The sequence below is a fragment of the Symphodus melops genome, assembly GCF_947650265.1.
Source record: "Symphodus melops genome assembly, chromosome: 15".
Classification (NCBI taxonomy): domain Eukaryota; kingdom Metazoa; phylum Chordata; class Actinopteri; order Labriformes; family Labridae; genus Symphodus; species Symphodus melops.
Genome location: NC_136705.1, coordinates 24,383,327 through 24,400,854, shown reverse-complemented (window position 1 = coordinate 24,400,854; position 17,528 = coordinate 24,383,327). Strand labels below are relative to the sequence as shown.

General features: G+C 48.1%; 1 protein-coding gene across 3 annotated transcripts in view; it reads left to right on the top strand.

Annotated features, from left to right (window-relative positions):
- Positions 1-17,528, top strand: part of unc5b (unc-5 netrin receptor B) — a 54,883-nt gene that overhangs the window by 33,799 nt on the left and 3,556 nt on the right. The window contains exons 2-14 of one of the 3 annotated variants that reach the window (XM_079362099.1): positions 3,195-3,425; positions 3,694-3,837; positions 4,243-4,346; positions 5,439-5,619; positions 7,479-7,646; positions 8,194-8,358; positions 11,622-11,654; positions 14,052-14,246; positions 14,626-14,994; positions 15,394-15,481; positions 15,837-16,011; positions 16,092-16,331; positions 17,166-17,315. In XM_079362099.1, coding sequence (XP_079218225.1) covers positions 3,195-3,425; positions 3,694-3,837; positions 4,243-4,346; positions 5,439-5,619; positions 7,479-7,646; positions 8,194-8,358; positions 11,622-11,654; positions 14,052-14,246; positions 14,626-14,994; positions 15,394-15,481; positions 15,837-16,011; positions 16,092-16,331; positions 17,166-17,315 — 2,243 coding nt within the window. The remainder of the gene's footprint in view (positions 1-3,194; positions 3,426-3,693; positions 3,838-4,242; positions 4,347-5,438; positions 5,620-7,478; positions 7,647-8,193; positions 8,359-11,621; positions 11,655-14,051; positions 14,247-14,625; positions 14,995-15,393; positions 15,482-15,836; positions 16,012-16,091; positions 16,332-17,165; positions 17,316-17,528) is intronic. The other 2 variants (XM_079362100.1, XM_079362101.1) reach the window with 2 other exon arrangements.

The following is a 17,528-nucleotide window of genomic DNA, read 5'->3' as shown; positions in this document are numbered from 1 at the left end:
TTCCTGCAGAAGAAGACGACGTGTTGTGCAGTGGAAACAGGCTGCAGAGAGCCAGAGACAGATTAAGGATGACGGCTTCGCCCTGGATGTCTTCTGGGCCTCAAGCAGCTGTTGCCCTTTCTGCCCGTCCTGTGGCCGCTGCTCTGCCAGACTCTGAGCGCAGGGTGCTACTCCGGCCTCTTTTTGCCCCGACCGGCCTTTTCAAGACGGAGGAAATCTGGGTCAAATGATGCTTCTGTCTCCCCTGTACACCTGAGGAGGAAGCTGCCTCCTGACTCCCGTGAATCCCTGCTGGCTTCGCTTTGAACACTGTCACAACTTTCTCTCCCTCTCCCCCCCTCGTGCTCTGCGCTGCTCTTTGCTCGCCCCAGATGTCTCAGACAGTCTGTCGGGCGGGCGGGGGGGCCGGGCGGGGAAGTGCTCTCTTTCCTAAAATAGGAGATTGAATCTTTGTAAGTAGATTCTCTTGTTCTCCAGTTTAAAAAAAAAAAAAAAAAAAAAACTGGTTGTGCTCAAGATATTTTGAAAACTCAAGACTGCAAATTCGTCTGTTTCTGCTCCATCTGTCCTCGCACCTTTTTATCCACTTAATAAAGAGAATTAGGTTTTAACGCTGTGCTGCTGTGCAGAGGGGGCATTAAGCTGCAAACACTTTGTTTCTGCACTTTTCCTTGAATATTTATTTCACAGAAAATAACCTGTTCTTTCTTCTGCACACGTTTTTTTTAGAACCAAGTAAATTTCTTTAGCCGTACTGAATTGAAGGAGAATAATGGATGGTTGTTGGTTTAGCACCTTTGTGTACTGCTTTTACAATATGAAGGACAACTTAGTGTGAACAAGCAGCTCAGGCTGCCTATTGACAACTACAGCGGAAAATTAGCCGCTAAGGCTAGCGCTGCTCCTTTAACTGTACACGTAATTAAAGGACCGTCCACGATGTGATAAACTAGGTTTCACAAGCAGCTTGGGTGAAACTCTGTTTTCCACTTGAGTACAGAACACGTGTGCTTCTGCTTCCTCTGCTTCCTTGAGACTGCTGCGTAAGAAAAACATTTTTGCTCCTGAGCTTTGTCTGCATTCATGGAGGAACAAAGTGCTCTGAGTTGGACAGACTTTTTTTTGGCTTCTCCTGACTGGAGCCGACTCTGTCAATCCCCCTCCCCGACTTCTCTCCGGTCTTCCATTTAATGCTTATTGAATTTGGATCATTTTCATGAGCAGAGCAAAGTTTTTTTATCACACGGTCAAACTCATTAAGAATTTATGAGAAGCTGAAAAAGAGAGGGTCAGAAAGTGAAGTATGAAAGTTTGTTGGTCGAAGATGTGAAGACAGATCCTGCCGACTGATTAATAAAATGACTTCACTGTGTGCACGATGTCAGCTCGATCATCCTCTGAGCTGCTCTCTGCTCGTGGCCGAGGCTACTGCTGTCCTGTTGTTTTGCAAGTGTTATGTCACAAGCTCCACTCCAGTCTGACTGCTTCAGAGTTTTGCTCCCGTATGAACAAAATACAATCAACTTGATGGGTGCACATGAGTTTTGACAAGATTGCGTCACAGTCTGCAGCCCTGTAAACAGAAAAGTCTGACTGATACAGATTTTATTTTAGCCCAAAGCTGGCAGACACATCTGGGGAAAAAGATTCAAAAAATAAGTCATGTCATATTTTTGACAATCGATGTCATATCGGATTTATTGCACGCCAAAAATCACAAGTTTTTCCTCAAAGGACTTTGCATCAATGTTCTGAACTATGAACGTTAAAGTAGTGCTGCACAAAGCAGAGAACTTTACCTCCCACTGGATGCATAGTAAACTAGCCAATCGCCTTAAGAGTTGATTTACGAACCATGATCTGTCTAACATTTGAGAGTCAGGAGTCTGAGGTCAGACGGAGGATGCCCGTCGTACAAAGGGAAGGCTCGAGGAAGCTCGAGGCAGCGATGCCAGCAGGAGTATGTCGCACGGTAAATGTCAGGGGATAATGTGCGATCAACGGGACCTGTCTGTGGAAGGTCAGCAGCTCTCGTCCCCCCGCCGAGAGGCACGGACTCTCCCAGAGAGACTCGAGACGGACGCCTGCATTCACCAGATTACTGGCCAAACAGGGGAGCGGGGAAAATGTCACCGTGCCCCTTCACATACAGTACGAACTGTCAACACCTGACACGTCATGTTGAAGTACACAAGCAGGGTGGCTGTAATCTGTACAGTCAAACACGGACACACGTGTGGGCCGAGCGTCACACGCACATGTTCCCCCTCTGCATATCTTTGCTCTTCCTCATGGCGAGGCGTGCTGCCTTGTTTTTAAGGAATAGTTTATCATATAAAAGATCAGCAGACTGAAGAATACCTGACGTGAAAAAAAAACAGAATTTATTAGCATATTGACGTCAAAGGGAGACGTTCGTCACTTGTCTTGTTCGGCACGCAGCAGCTTGTCCTCGGGGTGTCTTTGTGGGGGCGGGACTTTCTTAAAGCAGGCGCTAATGATTCTTAATGCAAAAAAAAAAAAAAAAGTTACAATGGATATAAAAGATAGAAAATGAGACTCAATTGCTGTAGCTCAATCTGGGAGCCTTCCTCACCGCTCTCTTCATCGCCCCTCTTTATAACAACAAGCATTGAGAGCAGCTCTTTACTCAAAATGTCCTCAAATAACTTGTGTCGTGATTTAGTGCAAAATCTAAATGACGGGATCAAGTGGCACGCCAGGAGAGTTCAGATGGACTTTAAAGTTAAATGCATTTAAAACATGGGAGGTGAAGAACGTGTTTGGCGTCCTGCTCTCGCTGCGACCCAGATGACAAGCACCCATCGACCCCAAACTGACTCAAACACTTCAGGATCTTTACTATAGGAACTGATGTGGATCAGACGTGTCGATGCGGACGGTGCAGATCGGGTCTGGTCACTTGCAATTTGTAATGTGGACAGTTAGTCTGATCGGATTCTGATCGGGTTTGAGGAAAAATTTGACGGATTTGGGCGTCAGTCTGAACCAGGCCTAAAGGTCATCGTCTCTCAAGTTGCTGATCATCATATAATACTGTAATTAGTCAGGGGGGGCGGGGCTTCAAGCCGTGCCTTGTGCTCCCATGCGTCTCACCGTGCGTCTCCAGCCGTCACATGAACTCGAGTGAAGGACAGTCATCCTAATCTCTTCTTTTTTTCCCCCCTCCTCAGAGAGCACCGACTACAGTGATGCTGAGGTTCTCCCCGACTCCTACCCGTCAGCGCCGGCGGAACCTCTCCCAGAATTCCTGCTCGAGCCGGAGGACGCTTTTATCGTGAAGAACCGGCCGGTCCAGCTTCGGTGCCGAGCCTCGCCGGCCACGCAGATCTACTTCAAGTGTAACGGAGAATGGGTCAACCAGAACGACCACGTGACCAGAGAGAGCCTGGACCAGGTCACAGGTAACACACACACACACACACACACACACACACACACAGTAGTGTGACCTTGTATTTCACACACATAAACATCTTCCTCAATTACAAACATCATTTCCAACTACATAACCCATTAGCTCCCACAGGAGTTTATGAGCACACTAACTGCTTCTGGCCTGCAGCCAATGCATTATTTATATGCACTGTGAAAAACACACCCCTCTAATCTCCCTCTCTCTCTCTCTCTCTCTCTCTCTCTCTCTCTCTCTCTCTTGCTCGCCCTGCACAGGTCTGGTGGTGCGAGAGGTGGACATCTCGGTGTCGAGGACCCAGGTGGAGGAGCTGTTTGGGCTGGAGGACTACTGGTGCCAGTGTGTGGCCTGGAGCTCTGCTGGCACCACCAAGAGCAACCGTGCCTACGTTCGAATAGCATGTCAGTACTACAACGTGTGTGTGTGCGTGTGTATGTGTGTGTGTGTGTGTGTGTGTGTGTGTGTGTGTGTGTGACGGGGAGCAGGGGAGGAAGTGAGAGAGCAGAAGGGCAAATGTGTCAAACTTTTTGCTTGTCACATGTGATGTGTCAGATTAAGTGTATATGCAAATAGATTTAGTGTAGCGCTCCATCATCGTCGCCGTGGTAACGTGTGGAGCGGTTGTGATTGACACTCTGCATGTTTATGAGGGAGTGAAGCAAAAAAAAACTATGACACGGTGACAGAGGATTTCAGGGGGCTTTGCCTGGTGTGTGTGTGTGTGTGTGTGTGTGTGTGTGTGTGTGACAGACTAAGATAAACAGGGTGTCACTGACTGCTGCCTCCCTCTGTGTCTCCCTCTGCAGACCTGAGGAAGAACTTTGAGCAGGAGCCACTGGGGAGGGAGGTGCGACTCGAGCAGGAGGTGCTGCTGCAGTGTCGCCCCCCGGAGGGCATGCCAGCTGCAGAGGTAGATCTCACACTCCTGTTTCCATTTCTTTCTTTTTTTCTTATCACTTCTGAATTTAGATTTTTAATGTGGATTGTAAAAACACTTTTCAAAGGTTAAGGAATTAAGTTCCTGTCGCCCACATTTCTACCATAAAGGTTTTTTTTTCCGCACCAAAAATGATCGCTTCAAAGCCCCGCCTACCTTCTGTGGTCCAATCAGATCCAGAGCATTCAGGAGCAGAATCTGAAGTTAGAAGGAGGACATACTGGCTGCTGCATGTTTCCTTCATGTCTGATCACAGAGCGTCATCAGCTCATTCTCTGCACAGCTCTCTGATTGGTCCTTAAAAGATTCAGCTCAGAAAGAAACTCCCTGAGATATAAAACCATCCGAAGCACAAAAACAAACCCTCACCGTGCTTAAATCCTCTTTGTGTCATGTTTTAAACCCGAGCTGCTGTGACTGCACGGCCATTAATCCAACAGTGTTTCTTCATCTCGTAAAAGAGCAGCACAACAAAATATTTAAAAAGAAAACAAAGTATTCAAAAATTCGATTCTTTAATCAGTCAAATAAAACTTAAGGTCTCAGCAGGAGGATGAAACGAGACGAGCACTGTGTCGAGAGAGAAGACTTGGTATTGTTTTTGGGTTGTTTGCTGATGTGTTGGCAGGAAGGAAGTGTCACAACCAGAGGTGAGTTCTACTTGAAAAGAAGCCAAGAAGAAGAAAGTGTGTTTGATCAGAACCACATGTAGCGGGTGCAGCGTGTCGCGGTGGCTCCGCTCCCTGCAGGTTTATCGTGTTTACCGGTTGGATCTGTGTGAGGCTGATTCCTGTTTATGCATACACACCTGCTAATTTGTACAATGATTTATGTGAAGCGTCGTCTGCCAGAAGAATTAAAGTCTATCACTGAAAAAGGCTCCAATTAAGAATTTGAGACAACAGATATTTTTCGGTTGTCTTTCAAGTCAGATGTTGGCGTCTGGTTCTTTTCTTAAATCAGCTTTTCTATCACATTTAATGTCAACATTTCTTGCAGTACAACACTGTTCTGAGTGTGTGTGTGTGTGTGTGTGTGTGTGTGTGTGTGTGTGTGTGTCTGTAGGTGGACTGGCTGAAGAATGAGGACCTCATAGATCCATCGCAGGACTCCAACTTTCTGATCACCATCGATCACGATCTGATCATCAAGCAGGCCAGACTCTCCGACACGGCCAACTACACGTGTGTGGCTCGTAACGTGGTGGCCAAGAGACGCAGCAGCACGGCCACGCTTATTGTTTATGGTAACACACACACACTCACACACACACACACACACACTCCTGATAATGTGCAGACAGGACGCCCCTGAAATCATCCTGAGTTTCCTTCCAGCGTTCAGGATTCTCCATCCTACAAGAGGGTGGGGTTCGTCTCAAGAGGCGGGACATGACTTTAAAAGGGCGCCCTAAGGAGGCAGACGAGGGCGCCGGTCGTCTAGGATTTAGTACTCACGCTCCATGTCCAAGAGGCTTAAATCCTCCAGAGCGGGCGTCCCGGATTCAAATCCGACCTGTGGCTCCTTTTCCTGCACGACGTTCCTCTCTCTCTCTCTCTCTCTCTCTCTCTCTCTCTCTCTAGTTTTCTCTCAGCCAGATTTCTGACTCCGTCTTCTGTCCTACCTCCTAATGAAGACATAAAATGCCCCCGAAAATATTTAAAAATGTAGTCGAATGGATGGATGCATGGATAGATGGATGGATTTATGGATAGATGGATGGATACATAGATGGATGCATGGATGCATGGATGCATGGATGGATGGATGGATGCATGCATGGATGGATGGATGCATGGATGGATGGATGCATGAATGGATGGATGGATGCATGGATGGATGGATGGATGGATGCATGATGGATGGATGGATAGATGGATGGATGGATGCATGGATGATGGATGGATGCATGGATGATGGATGGATGCATGGATGGTTGGATGGATGGATGCATGGATGGATGGATGCATGCATGGATGGATGGATGCATGGATGGATGGATGCATGGATGGATGGATGCATGCATGGATGGATGGATGCATGGATGGATGGATGCATGAATGGATGGATGGATGCATGGATGGATGGATGGATGGATGCATGATGGATGGATGGATAGATGGATGGATGGATGCATGGATGATGGATGGATGCATGGATGATGGATGGATGCATGGATGGTTGGATGCATGGATGATGGATGGATGCATGGATGGTTGGATGGATGGATGCATGGATGGATGGATGGATGGATGCATGGATGGATGCATGGATGGATGGATGCATGGATGGATGCATGGATGGATGATGGATGGATGGATGGATGGATAGATGGATGGATGCATGGATGCATGGATGGATGCATGGATGGATGCATGGATGGATGGATGGATGGATGATGGATGGATGGATGGATGGATAGATGGATGGATGCATGGATGCATGGATGGATGCATGGATGGATGCATGGATGGATGGATGGATGGATGCATGGATGGATGGATGGATGGATGCATGGATGGATGCATGGATGGATGGATGGATGGATGCATGGATGGATGCATGGATGGATGGATGGATAGATGGATGTGAAGGGTTAAGCATCATGTAGAGGGCTAACAGTTATCTTGGATATCTAAGAAGCTGCACACCGAAATGCAGTCTTAAATATTTGAACGAGCTCCTCTGCCGTAACAAGAAAAGGACATTTAAATAAAATATGATTTGTAAACTAACATCTTACCCTACCAAAGGGAACTTCTTTCTGTTTCTACAAACCAAATTAAAATTGCAGACAAACATAAAGGTTCATATTTGATTTGGTCGTGTTTTTCATTCACATTGACCCCGGAGATGTTTAAAGATTGATGCTGGTTCCTGACGGGAGACCACAGTACTGACAACCGAAAAAATAAAAAGCATCACACGAGACAGAGAACAAAGGCAGGAAGGACAAGTCGGAATCTTTTAACACACTTTGGATACAGTTCAGATTCAGTGAAGTTGACAAGCGTATTAGAGGCCAGACTGCTAATCTTTCCCATCTGCCCCCGTGTGTGTGTGTGTGTGTGTGTGTGTGTGTGTGTGTGTGTGTGTGTTCCTCAGTGAGCGGAGGTTGGTCTTCTTGGACTGAATGGTCGGAGTGTAACGCTCGATGTGGGCGTGGCTGGCAGCGACGGACACGCAGCTGCACCAATCCAGCCCCTCTGAATGGAGGAGCCTTCTGTGAGGGCCCGCCCTTCCAGAGAGTCACCTGCACCACCCTGTGCCCAGGTGAGGAGGCTTCACACGCTCATCAGCTCACTCACTACCTGCTGACCGGACCGACACATTAACAAGACACTGAAGTGGTGAATAGACCTGAGCTAGTGTGGCACTTTGACCCACGGACACATTGACACGCTGAAGGTCGAGGCAGGTTATCACATTCATACACCGGAGACGAAGCAGCGGGAGCAACCTGGGGTTAGATGTCTCGCCCGAGGATGCATCGGACAGGTGTCTGCAGGAGCGAACAGAGCTTCTGTGTGAGAGACGGTCCATGTGGTCGCTCAGCTGTCTGCAGCAACCTTAAGATACAAAAACAGGACAGAGTAGCATTTGGTCGTGCACTGATTTAGTGATGTGCTCCTCTACAATCTGACATACTGCACACACACTTCTGCCAGGTATTGATTGGACCCCGTGTGTGAACCCGCCCTGACTCCTAAGTTGTCTAAAATTCATTCTGATCTGGGAGAGATGTAACGTATTCACTTTGACACACGATAACCTGGTCCAAACATCCAATCCCCCCCGTCTGTCTGCTGTGTCATTCCAGTCGACGGAGGCTGGACAGAGTGGGCAAAGTGGTCCGCCTGTGGGACAGAGTGCACCCACTGGCGCAGTCGTGAGTGCCAGGCCCCCCCGCCCAGAAACGGAGGAAAGCACTGCAGCGGCAGCATGATGGAGAGCAAAAACTGCACAGAGGGGCTGTGTGCGCGCAGTAAGTCACCTGTGTTTGAACCGGCAGGGCTGGTAAATGTCAGCAGAGATTAAATATTTGGCTCATATAGATTTGTGGATGTTAGGTATCCTAATTCCTATATCAGTATCTTTGAAAATGGTTCACTGCCGTCTGTGAGCAATAAGTGGAGGATGAAAGAAGGACGTGTCCCACCTGTTAACTAAATCACCATAATGCCACCGTCCTCGTCCCCAAATTAACCAAACACGTCTCAACACGAGCCCCCCGCTGCACAACAATGTGAGAGCAGAGCGCCGTCCTCTCTGCTTGACTGTTAAACATGAGGAATCATGGGAAAACACAAAGAATTGCACTGATTGGATGGTTGCATCGACGGGTCTTCTGATACTGCGTCGAGGATTATCGTCTTGAGTATGAACAGTTCATTTGTGTTGGTGCAAACTTCTTTAAGACTCACAGTTAACACAAACACCATATATCAGCGATATATATATCTATATATATCTATATATTCTATATTCTATATATTTTTTTTTTTATGTAGTTCAGTTTTAATAGGTCATAATTACATCAGGTACAGCTCATGTCTTTAAGCTGTGCACAGACTTTTAAATCCAAATGCTATAATTAAAATCAGACTATATGATTGGCTGCACAGTGCAGCAGTGGTTAGCCTCACAGCGAGGAGGTTGCTGGTTTGAATCCCCGTCTGGCAGGAGCCTCTCTGTGTGGAGTCTGCATGTTCTCTCCTCGTGCATGGCGTGGCTTCTCTCCGGCTTCCTCCCACAGTCCAATCACATGCTGGTTAGGTTCACCGGTGTACCCCGCCTCTCGCTTTAAACGACGGCTTCCTGAACGGGAAAAGTCTAATAGATAATAGATGGACAGATAAATAGATCGTAAAGGGTTTAATTTGAACAGAACGTCATACGATTGTGAGCCTAGTGTGTGCTTTATGGTAAGAAAACCGACATGAACACATTTATAAAACTCAGATACACAAAAACAAAATGCCCACGAACCAACCAGCCGACCCACACAGCACTCTCTCTCTCACACTGTGGGGATGAACAGGTCTGATGTTCCCTGAGAGAGAAGCAGGTGGGAGAGAGAAGAAATGTTCTCAGAGCGCTTTTAAGAGAAGTCAGGCCAGCGGGCAGTTCGCTCCGGAGGACAGCACCTCAGTGACCACATGCACCTTCAGCCCTTTTAGTTTTTCCTCTCTGGACATTTAGGATGCTCGGAGGGGTCTGATTGGGCAGAAGTCAGAGAGCAGGTCAGAGAGACGTTGAGAAAGTAAAACTAATCTGTGCAGGACAAAGTAGGGCTTTCAGACTGGGCTGTTATGTGATCTGTTTCCTTAGTGACTGTCAGTAACTGCACTGGTTCGACATGAATGCATGAGCCAGACTTCCAGAAACAGATTGGGACGTGAAGCATCTGAGTTTGGAAATGTTAAAGAGAATAGAAGGCTGTCGTTGTCAGAGTTATGTGGCGCTTGTGTCCCAGATGAGATTGAGTAACACCAAGGTTCCCGACGTGCTGAAGAGGAGCGGAGGATGAAACAGACGGGATCGTTGCCAGAGGACGATGTTTTAGCCTTTAACAAACAGCTTCTCCAGAGTGGAGCTTCTCCAGGGGGCAATTCCCCTCCATACTCCCAACTGGACCCAGAGCAGAGGTTCATTTAGCATGTAGCATGTTAGCTGCTTCGGGTGTGTGCAAAAAAGTTTTTCCTTTGCTCATAGTGAAGTTTTAAAAGGTGCATTAAATTGCAAACTCATTTTGTACAGCCGTGTATTCCCCAGAGATTTATCCGTTGCAGCACGGTGAGAGCGTGAATGATCTGTGGAGAGAGATGAAGGCAGTTACGGCTCAATCGCAGACAGATGTTTCATCGGGTAAAATTTCGGTTCACAAAGAGAGAAGGCAAGCGATCCACATCTAAAAGACAGATGGAGAGAGAGAGAGGGGGGAAATCGAGGCCGAGGGAGGGAGTGCATGGAGAGGGATGCGAGCATGACACGGCCAAGTCGGAAAATTAGCACAGAGAAGAGCATATGAGAGTGAGTCAGAGCCGCTCTGACACCCAGTGTGCAGCCTATGATGAGCTGGGAGGAATCCAGCTGACAGCGCATTAGAATCCCAGAGACGCACATCCACAGAGGCAGCGAGACACAGCCAGTGCACGCTTCAAAACACTCACACACAGAAAACAACACGTCCACGCACGCAGACGCAGACTCTCCTGAAACACACGTGCAACCTTGGGATCATACGTAACGCCGTGCTTCAAACACACACACACACACACACACGGTCTGTGAGGCCTGACGTAAACAGTGTAGCAGCCAGATTAGACAAATACTCAGTGTGCAGAGCCGAGCGTTCTCAGGGGGCTGTCAGGGAAACATGCCTCAGTCAGAGGGGGAGAGAATCTGTGGATGTGCCACTTGGCGAAGCAGCACAGGTTACGGACTGATTTATTTCCCTTTAATAGGATTAATCTGTGTACAAATTGTTTGGAGGTTTTTCGCGCGCTCATCCCCCGGTCATAAACGTGAAACGCTCTGAGACACCACACACCGCCGTCCTCACTGCCCCTGTTCAAGAAGCTAATTGGTTTTCGGGCCGACGTGAAAGTCGGGGAATCCATTTTGGTGTTTTGATGATGCTGGTGGGAGAAGAGGTGATTTGGGTTTGAGATCGAGTAAGTGACTAAATCCTGAAGGAAGCGTCTGACATTCATCAAACCACTCAGGGATGATTCACGTCGCTGTTACTCGGGCAAAGATTGTTCCCGTCTGGATAGTGGTGTGTTTTGTTTTTTTGTTCTTCTCGAGGAGGCGATAACGTACCCTGCGGGGTGTGTAAAAACACGTTTTCAATCTGCGTCGTGCTCCCTCATGCACCACACACATCACCGCCGTCCTTGTTCATCTTCAAAACGGGTTTTAAGTTTAGCACTCTCATCCAAACAGTCCTAATCTCCTCCACAGTCATTTTCAAACACGCTTCCATTCCCTCGCACATTATGTAAACAATTATGCAGAAGCTCATTCCACATTTCAAGAAGGAGAGGTTATTATTTCTTCAGGATCTAAAGTGTATTTCCTGGATGGCAGAGTGCCTTTTATGTGAACATTTCTATTTTCATATTGATGAGCTATTGTTTACTTTCTGCTTTGTGTTATGTTGTATCTTTCATTTGCATAACGACGAGTTCATCCATTTTTTGTTTTTCTTTTCTTTTCTCTTATTTTTTTCTCCTGATCAAACAGATAAAAAGATTTCAATTGAACATGCAAGCCATCGTAAGTTCACCTTCCCATGAGTTCACTCTCTCCCCACCTCACACTGCCTCTGTGTGTGTGTGTGTGTGCTCGTATGAGTCCTAACATCTGTGTGTGTGTGTGTGCGCAGCGTCTTCCCACGCTGTGCTGTCATCTCCGATGGCGTTCAGTGAAGACACGCCTCACCTTCTTGTCTCGCCTGCTCACGAGTGTTGTTGCCCCGTCCTGTCTCGTGTGTTGACGAAGCGCTCGTTGTTAACGCAGTGAATCATTCTTTCAACGTCTTGCTGCAACTTTAGATTGGAAAAAAAAACAAAAAAACAACAACCTTAAAAAACATGTTCTTCACATCTGGAGAACTTTAGTAGCAACTTCAACATGAATTCACAAAATACAAAAACTCAAAACATTTAGACAAAAGCTCTGCTGCACGTCTGACGCTGAGCTGTCTTTAATGTGGAAGTGCAACATCCTGCACTTCGTCGAGTGTCCACTCCAGGCTGGCTACAGGAAGTCACATACACATGACTGGCATAAAAAAAAAACGTTTTTACAGCAGAAATTAACATTTACAGCCGATTTGCCTCCGTCGCCCCCTGCAGGCTCAGACGTGACGTCACTCAGCTGTAATTATTTGCAGTGTGTGGTTACGACAGGTCGCTTCCCCTCAGAGGCGTTCGGTGGCCACCAATCAAAAACCTTCACGATGTCGCTTTAAGTCGACGTTAACGAGCACGCTCTCTCTCTCCCTGCTGAGTGAGTGTGAATCACGGCTGCTAATGAAGAGGATGTTTGCTGACTGGTTATTTGCATTTCGAGCTGTGAACACAAGATATCACGTGTTGCATCTAACAACCGGGATGCATTTTTAATACCAGGTGTAAACAGGCTCCAAACACAACTCCTCCTCCTCCTCAAAAAAAAAAACTTTCATCTGACTCTTACCCAACCTGTCAGGTGAAAAATCTGCAGCTCCTGTTTGAAGGCAGCAAACTGACAGGCCTCTAAGCTGAGGCTCTTTGATCCGCAGGCTGTGACATGGAAGCACAGCGCTTTCTGCAGGAAGGGGAAAAAAAACAGTTGATCTCCGTCTGACTTTCTGCTAATCTGTGATATAGTTTACATTTGAAGTGATGGTAATTCCCGTAGCTCAATGTGACGTGGGCTCAGGGGAGAGCAGCCGCGGTAATGCACCTAATTCGCCATTGTTCCGTTTCTGGTAATAAGTGCGGACGGCTGTCGGATTCGCTTCCATCGCGCCACGTGAGCACTGGAGCTTTGCTCTGCCAGCCCGTCTGCCTCCAGCTTCCCCTTCCTCCCTGTTTCTCCCGCTCTCTGTAGCGTCTGCGTCTTCCTCCAACTTCTCGCCTGCTCTTTTAACACGAGCCTTTTCCTGAAGCACAGCTCTGCTTATCTCCTCCCTCCTCCTCAGCACACTCCTAATCCGTCTGTCCTCAACAAATCACAACCTTATCTAACACCTCGCTATCACTTTTGCCAAATTGCCTCTCCTCCTCTCTCGCTCTCTCCTCCTCTGTTTATCCAGCCCGTCTACCGCTCCTTCTTCCTTTGTCTCCCGCCAACCTCGCTCCTCGCCTGCTCCTCTCTGCGGCCTCACGTGTCCAGGCTGGGTTCGGCTCTGTCGAAGGCTATAGTCGGCTCTCTGACCAATCCCAGGAGAGAGGAGAGGAGAGGAGCTGGGCTAGGGTCACCGGGAACAGTGTTAAGTTAAAGAACAGGTTCACAAGTCCGTCTTTAAACGAACCCAAATGCCCAGAAGTCACAGAGTCATCGGTCAGTGTGATCGTCTCTGTCGTCCACTCTGGCTGAGACGATCTCCTTTTCTCATCGTGATCGAAAAAGCAAGGGCTCAAAAACCCTCAGTCTGTCTTCTCAGTAAAAAAAAAAATACATTTCAAAGTTCAGGCTGAAACTTAAATATCAGTCAGTCTCATTCGGTGCTTCACACACGGCAGAATGCTCAGGAACATTTTCAGGATGAAGCCGTTAAACTCTGACTTTCTCCTCAAGTTTTCATCCGTTTATTTCTGTCAAGATGAGAGCGAAAGGTTCGAGTCGCAAACGGGTTTTTTTTTGTCCAAAGAAAAGTCGGGACTTTTGGAAGAATAATAAGCACAGAGTTCAGACAGTCAAGGTTCTGAATGTCCTCTTGTGAGATTAGTTTGGAGGATAGTAAAGTGACGTCTAACGTCTAAAGGTCATTTTCTACCTTCGCTAACTAAAGCTGCAATCACTAATTCACGCTTCTTCCTGCTGCGGTGGATTCACCGTGAATCCGCGTGTCTCCTCACCTCCTGTGTTTCCCCTCACACACGTGTGTCTGTGTTTCCACTCGTGTGTCTTCTCTCCGTGTGTTTGACCAGCTTGCCTCTCTCTCTCTCTCTCGCCCTCCGTCAGCGCTGCCCCCCGGTATGGGTGTGGCGGTCTACGCCGGCCTGGTGGGAGCCCTGCTGCTGTGCGTGATCCTGGTGCTGTGCGTCGGGGTGCTGGCGTATCGCCGCAGATGCCGCCATCTCCACGGAGACATCACAGATTCTTCTTCGGCGCTCACCGCCGCCTTCCACCCGGGAAACTACAAGCCTCCCCGACAGGGTAGATTCACACTAACGTCAAACACATCAATCATCAGACGTGCACACTCTCATTATCTCCTCGTCTGAGGGTTTCTAATTTCTTTAAAAGCACTTCTTCACAATTCATCGGCACTTTCATTCTGCTATTTATATCAGCCCATGAATTAATTCTCTTAATGCCATTATCTCGACTCGCTTAGTCAGAGCTCCGTTCCTTTTACTGAATTACATATTTCACATGGAAAGCATTTGTCATGGTATCCCTCCTCTTGTTCCTGCCATCGAATATTAATTAACAGCATTAATCCGTTGCTCTCGTGTCACTGTGAGGGCTCTCAGCTCTGCCCGTGTCGTGTCTGGAGAGAAAGAAAAACTCCTCTGTTCTCCTGCGTCCGCAGATAACCCTCACCCTCTGCATCCCTCGGCCCCTCCCGATCTGACGGCCACAGCGGGGGCTTTCCGGGGTCCGCTCTTCTCCCTGCAGCAAGGGGTTAACGACAGCCCTCACAAAATCCCCATGACCACCTCCCCTCTGCTGGACCCGCTGCCTGGCCTCAAAATCAAGGTGTACAACGCCTCCACTCTGTCCTCCCTGGAGCTGCCGCCGGATATGTACCTGGGCGACGGAGAGATCCTCAGCCTGAAGTCGGTGGGCACTGTGGGGAGGGAGCGAGACTACCACAGCCACACGCTCTCCAGAGAGCCCGGGCTGAGCACCAGCGCCACTCTGGGTGCGCTAGGAGGACGTCTCACCATCCCAAATACAGGTGAGAGAGAGACACACTCTTCAGCGAGGTCCGAGTGCAGATGACTGTTTAAAAATCAACTTTTAAATGGAGGAAAAAGTAAGAAGACACAGGCTCTGAAATGTTCCCAACAAGCTTCTGTCCGGTTTTAAAAGTAAAGTTTCACCAACGATTTAAATTGTTGGTGTCTGCAGTACCCGTTTTAAACACTAGGGGTCAGAGTGACATACCACTCCTTTAAAAGAACAGAAGAAGAATCGTCCTGGATTCTTTACCTGTGCTGTTTGAACTCCTCTCTCCACGTACAGCTGATATACATCACGAGCAGCTTTCGTGTCTCGTGCACGATAAAGCAGAGCTGAATGTCAATCAGTCAATCAGTCAATCACACGCGAGATGAGTAACAACTTCCTCCCGCAGGTGTGAGTCTCCTGGTCCCTCCCGGCACGATCCCCCAGGGGAAGTTCTACGAGATGTACCTCATCATCAACAAGTGGGACAAAACCACGTGAGTGCTCTTCATCCTTTGCAAACATGCAGCACCTCATCCCCACCTCAATCAGAATCCTTCCTCTGCATGGATCGCCCACAGAGAGCCACTTCAAGGTGTTTTTTTTGATTCTCGTTTTTCAGGAGTTCTGCCACTTTTTTTTTTTTTTCTTCTTCTGGGGATAGAAAATGATCAGCTTATTTCAACTTCTACATCCAGTCAGAGTGGATTCATTTCCTGCCCAACTTTCTATTTTGAAAGTGCGGCTCAGATACATCAGTACCAGCGTTGTTTCTAACCACGGTGTGATGATCTTAACCGAGGAGTGATGTTTGGGAATCTGAGTCTCTGTTTGTGTGTCTGACGTTTCCAGGCTTCCCTCGGAGGGCAGCCAGACTGTGCTGAGTCCTGTGGTGAGCTGCGGCCCGTCCGGGATGCTGCTGAACCGCCCTGTGGTCCTTACTTTGCCGCACTGTTCCCAGCTGGACACGCCGACGCCTGATTGGACCCTCACTCTGAAAACGCAGACGCACCAGGGAGCCTGGGAGGTGAGACATCCTCTGCCTGCCAGTAATGACACATCTCTCAGCGGCTGGTATTCCACCTCACCTCCTCATCCTGTTTTCAGGAGGTGCTGACAGTAGGAGAGGAGACGCTGTCGTCGCCGTGCTACCTGCAGCTGGAGGAGGAGTGTTGTCACGTCCTCATGGAGCAGCTGGGGACGTACGGCCTGGTGGGCCAGTCCTGCCCCCCTCAGCCCGCCTGCAAACGCCTGCAGCTGGCCCTGTTCGCCCCTCGAGCCCCCTGCCTCTCCCTGGACTACAGCCTCCGCATCTACTGCATCCACGACACGCCGCACGCGCTCAAGGTGCTCGCCACGTGACTCTCTGTCTGTGTAAACATCTATTTGGGGGAATGCCCCTTGAAGATTGGTAAAAAAAAGTCGGTGCTAGATCAAAAAAAAAAAACACAAATAGAAGGAAAGCAGATCGGCACACCTCAGGGCGTCGTACTGCAGGAAGTGCCTGTTGGCTCAAAGCGTCTCGTCGGGAGCTCCGGGGAATGTTCCTTACAAATCAAACGTTATTAAAAAAGAAATTCCGCTGGAATAAACCCTTTCAACTATAAATATTAGGATTTTGAATTGTGTTCTGCACTGCATGCTATTCTGAAATCCCGTTTTTTTTTGTGATTTAATGTGTTTTCCAAAACCTGCAGGCCGTTAAAGGTTTTTTTTGTTTTGCTGAAATTTAGACTTTTAAGGACAACACATAAAACTGTAATCATGATGAGTTACTGATATCTCGCTCAAAAGTGCGAAAACAAAATCCGGTGACTCATGCCAGAGGATAATAACATGAGAAGTGTCTCTAACTTATTTGCATGCATGTGGTGGCAATAAAGGAGTCCCACGCTCTCTAACCTGAGCCCCTGCAGGTCCGCCTCACCCGCCCAAATCCAATTCTGGATTAACTTATTGAATCTTTTACCCACCCGAAGTGTCGACCCAAAATAACCCAGCAGAATACACGCTCGGCCCCGGGTGAACAAAAAGGCAGCGAAGCTGGATTTCCGGCTGTTTTAGGTTCAAACAGATTTCAAACGTTCCTCCTTCACAAAGTCTCAGTTTGGAGATGCATGTTGTTTAGTTTAAATGATCCAACGCATAATGACGCCAGTCTCTGGTTGTGCGCCCGAGCAGGAGGTGCTGGACTTGGAGAGGAGTCTCGGTGGAGTCTTGCTGGAGGATCCCAAGCCGCTGCTCTTCAAAGACAGCTACCACAACCTTCGCCTGTCCATCCACGACATCCCTCACTCCCACTGGAGAAGCAAACTGCTGGCAAAGTATCAGGTGAGACAGATGTGAAGTTACCCGTCTGACTGATCGTGAACCTCCTGCGTGAAAAGACTCACTCGAGCGTTTTAGAAAATCCAGCTTGTGAACTTTCTACCTGGTGTCGGAGGAAACATTAAAACCCTCTGCAGCTTTCTTTTTTTGCTGGAGCACGGAGATTGCAGACTAAATCTCTCCCCAAAAAAGAAACGGCAAATCTGATAGTGGTCC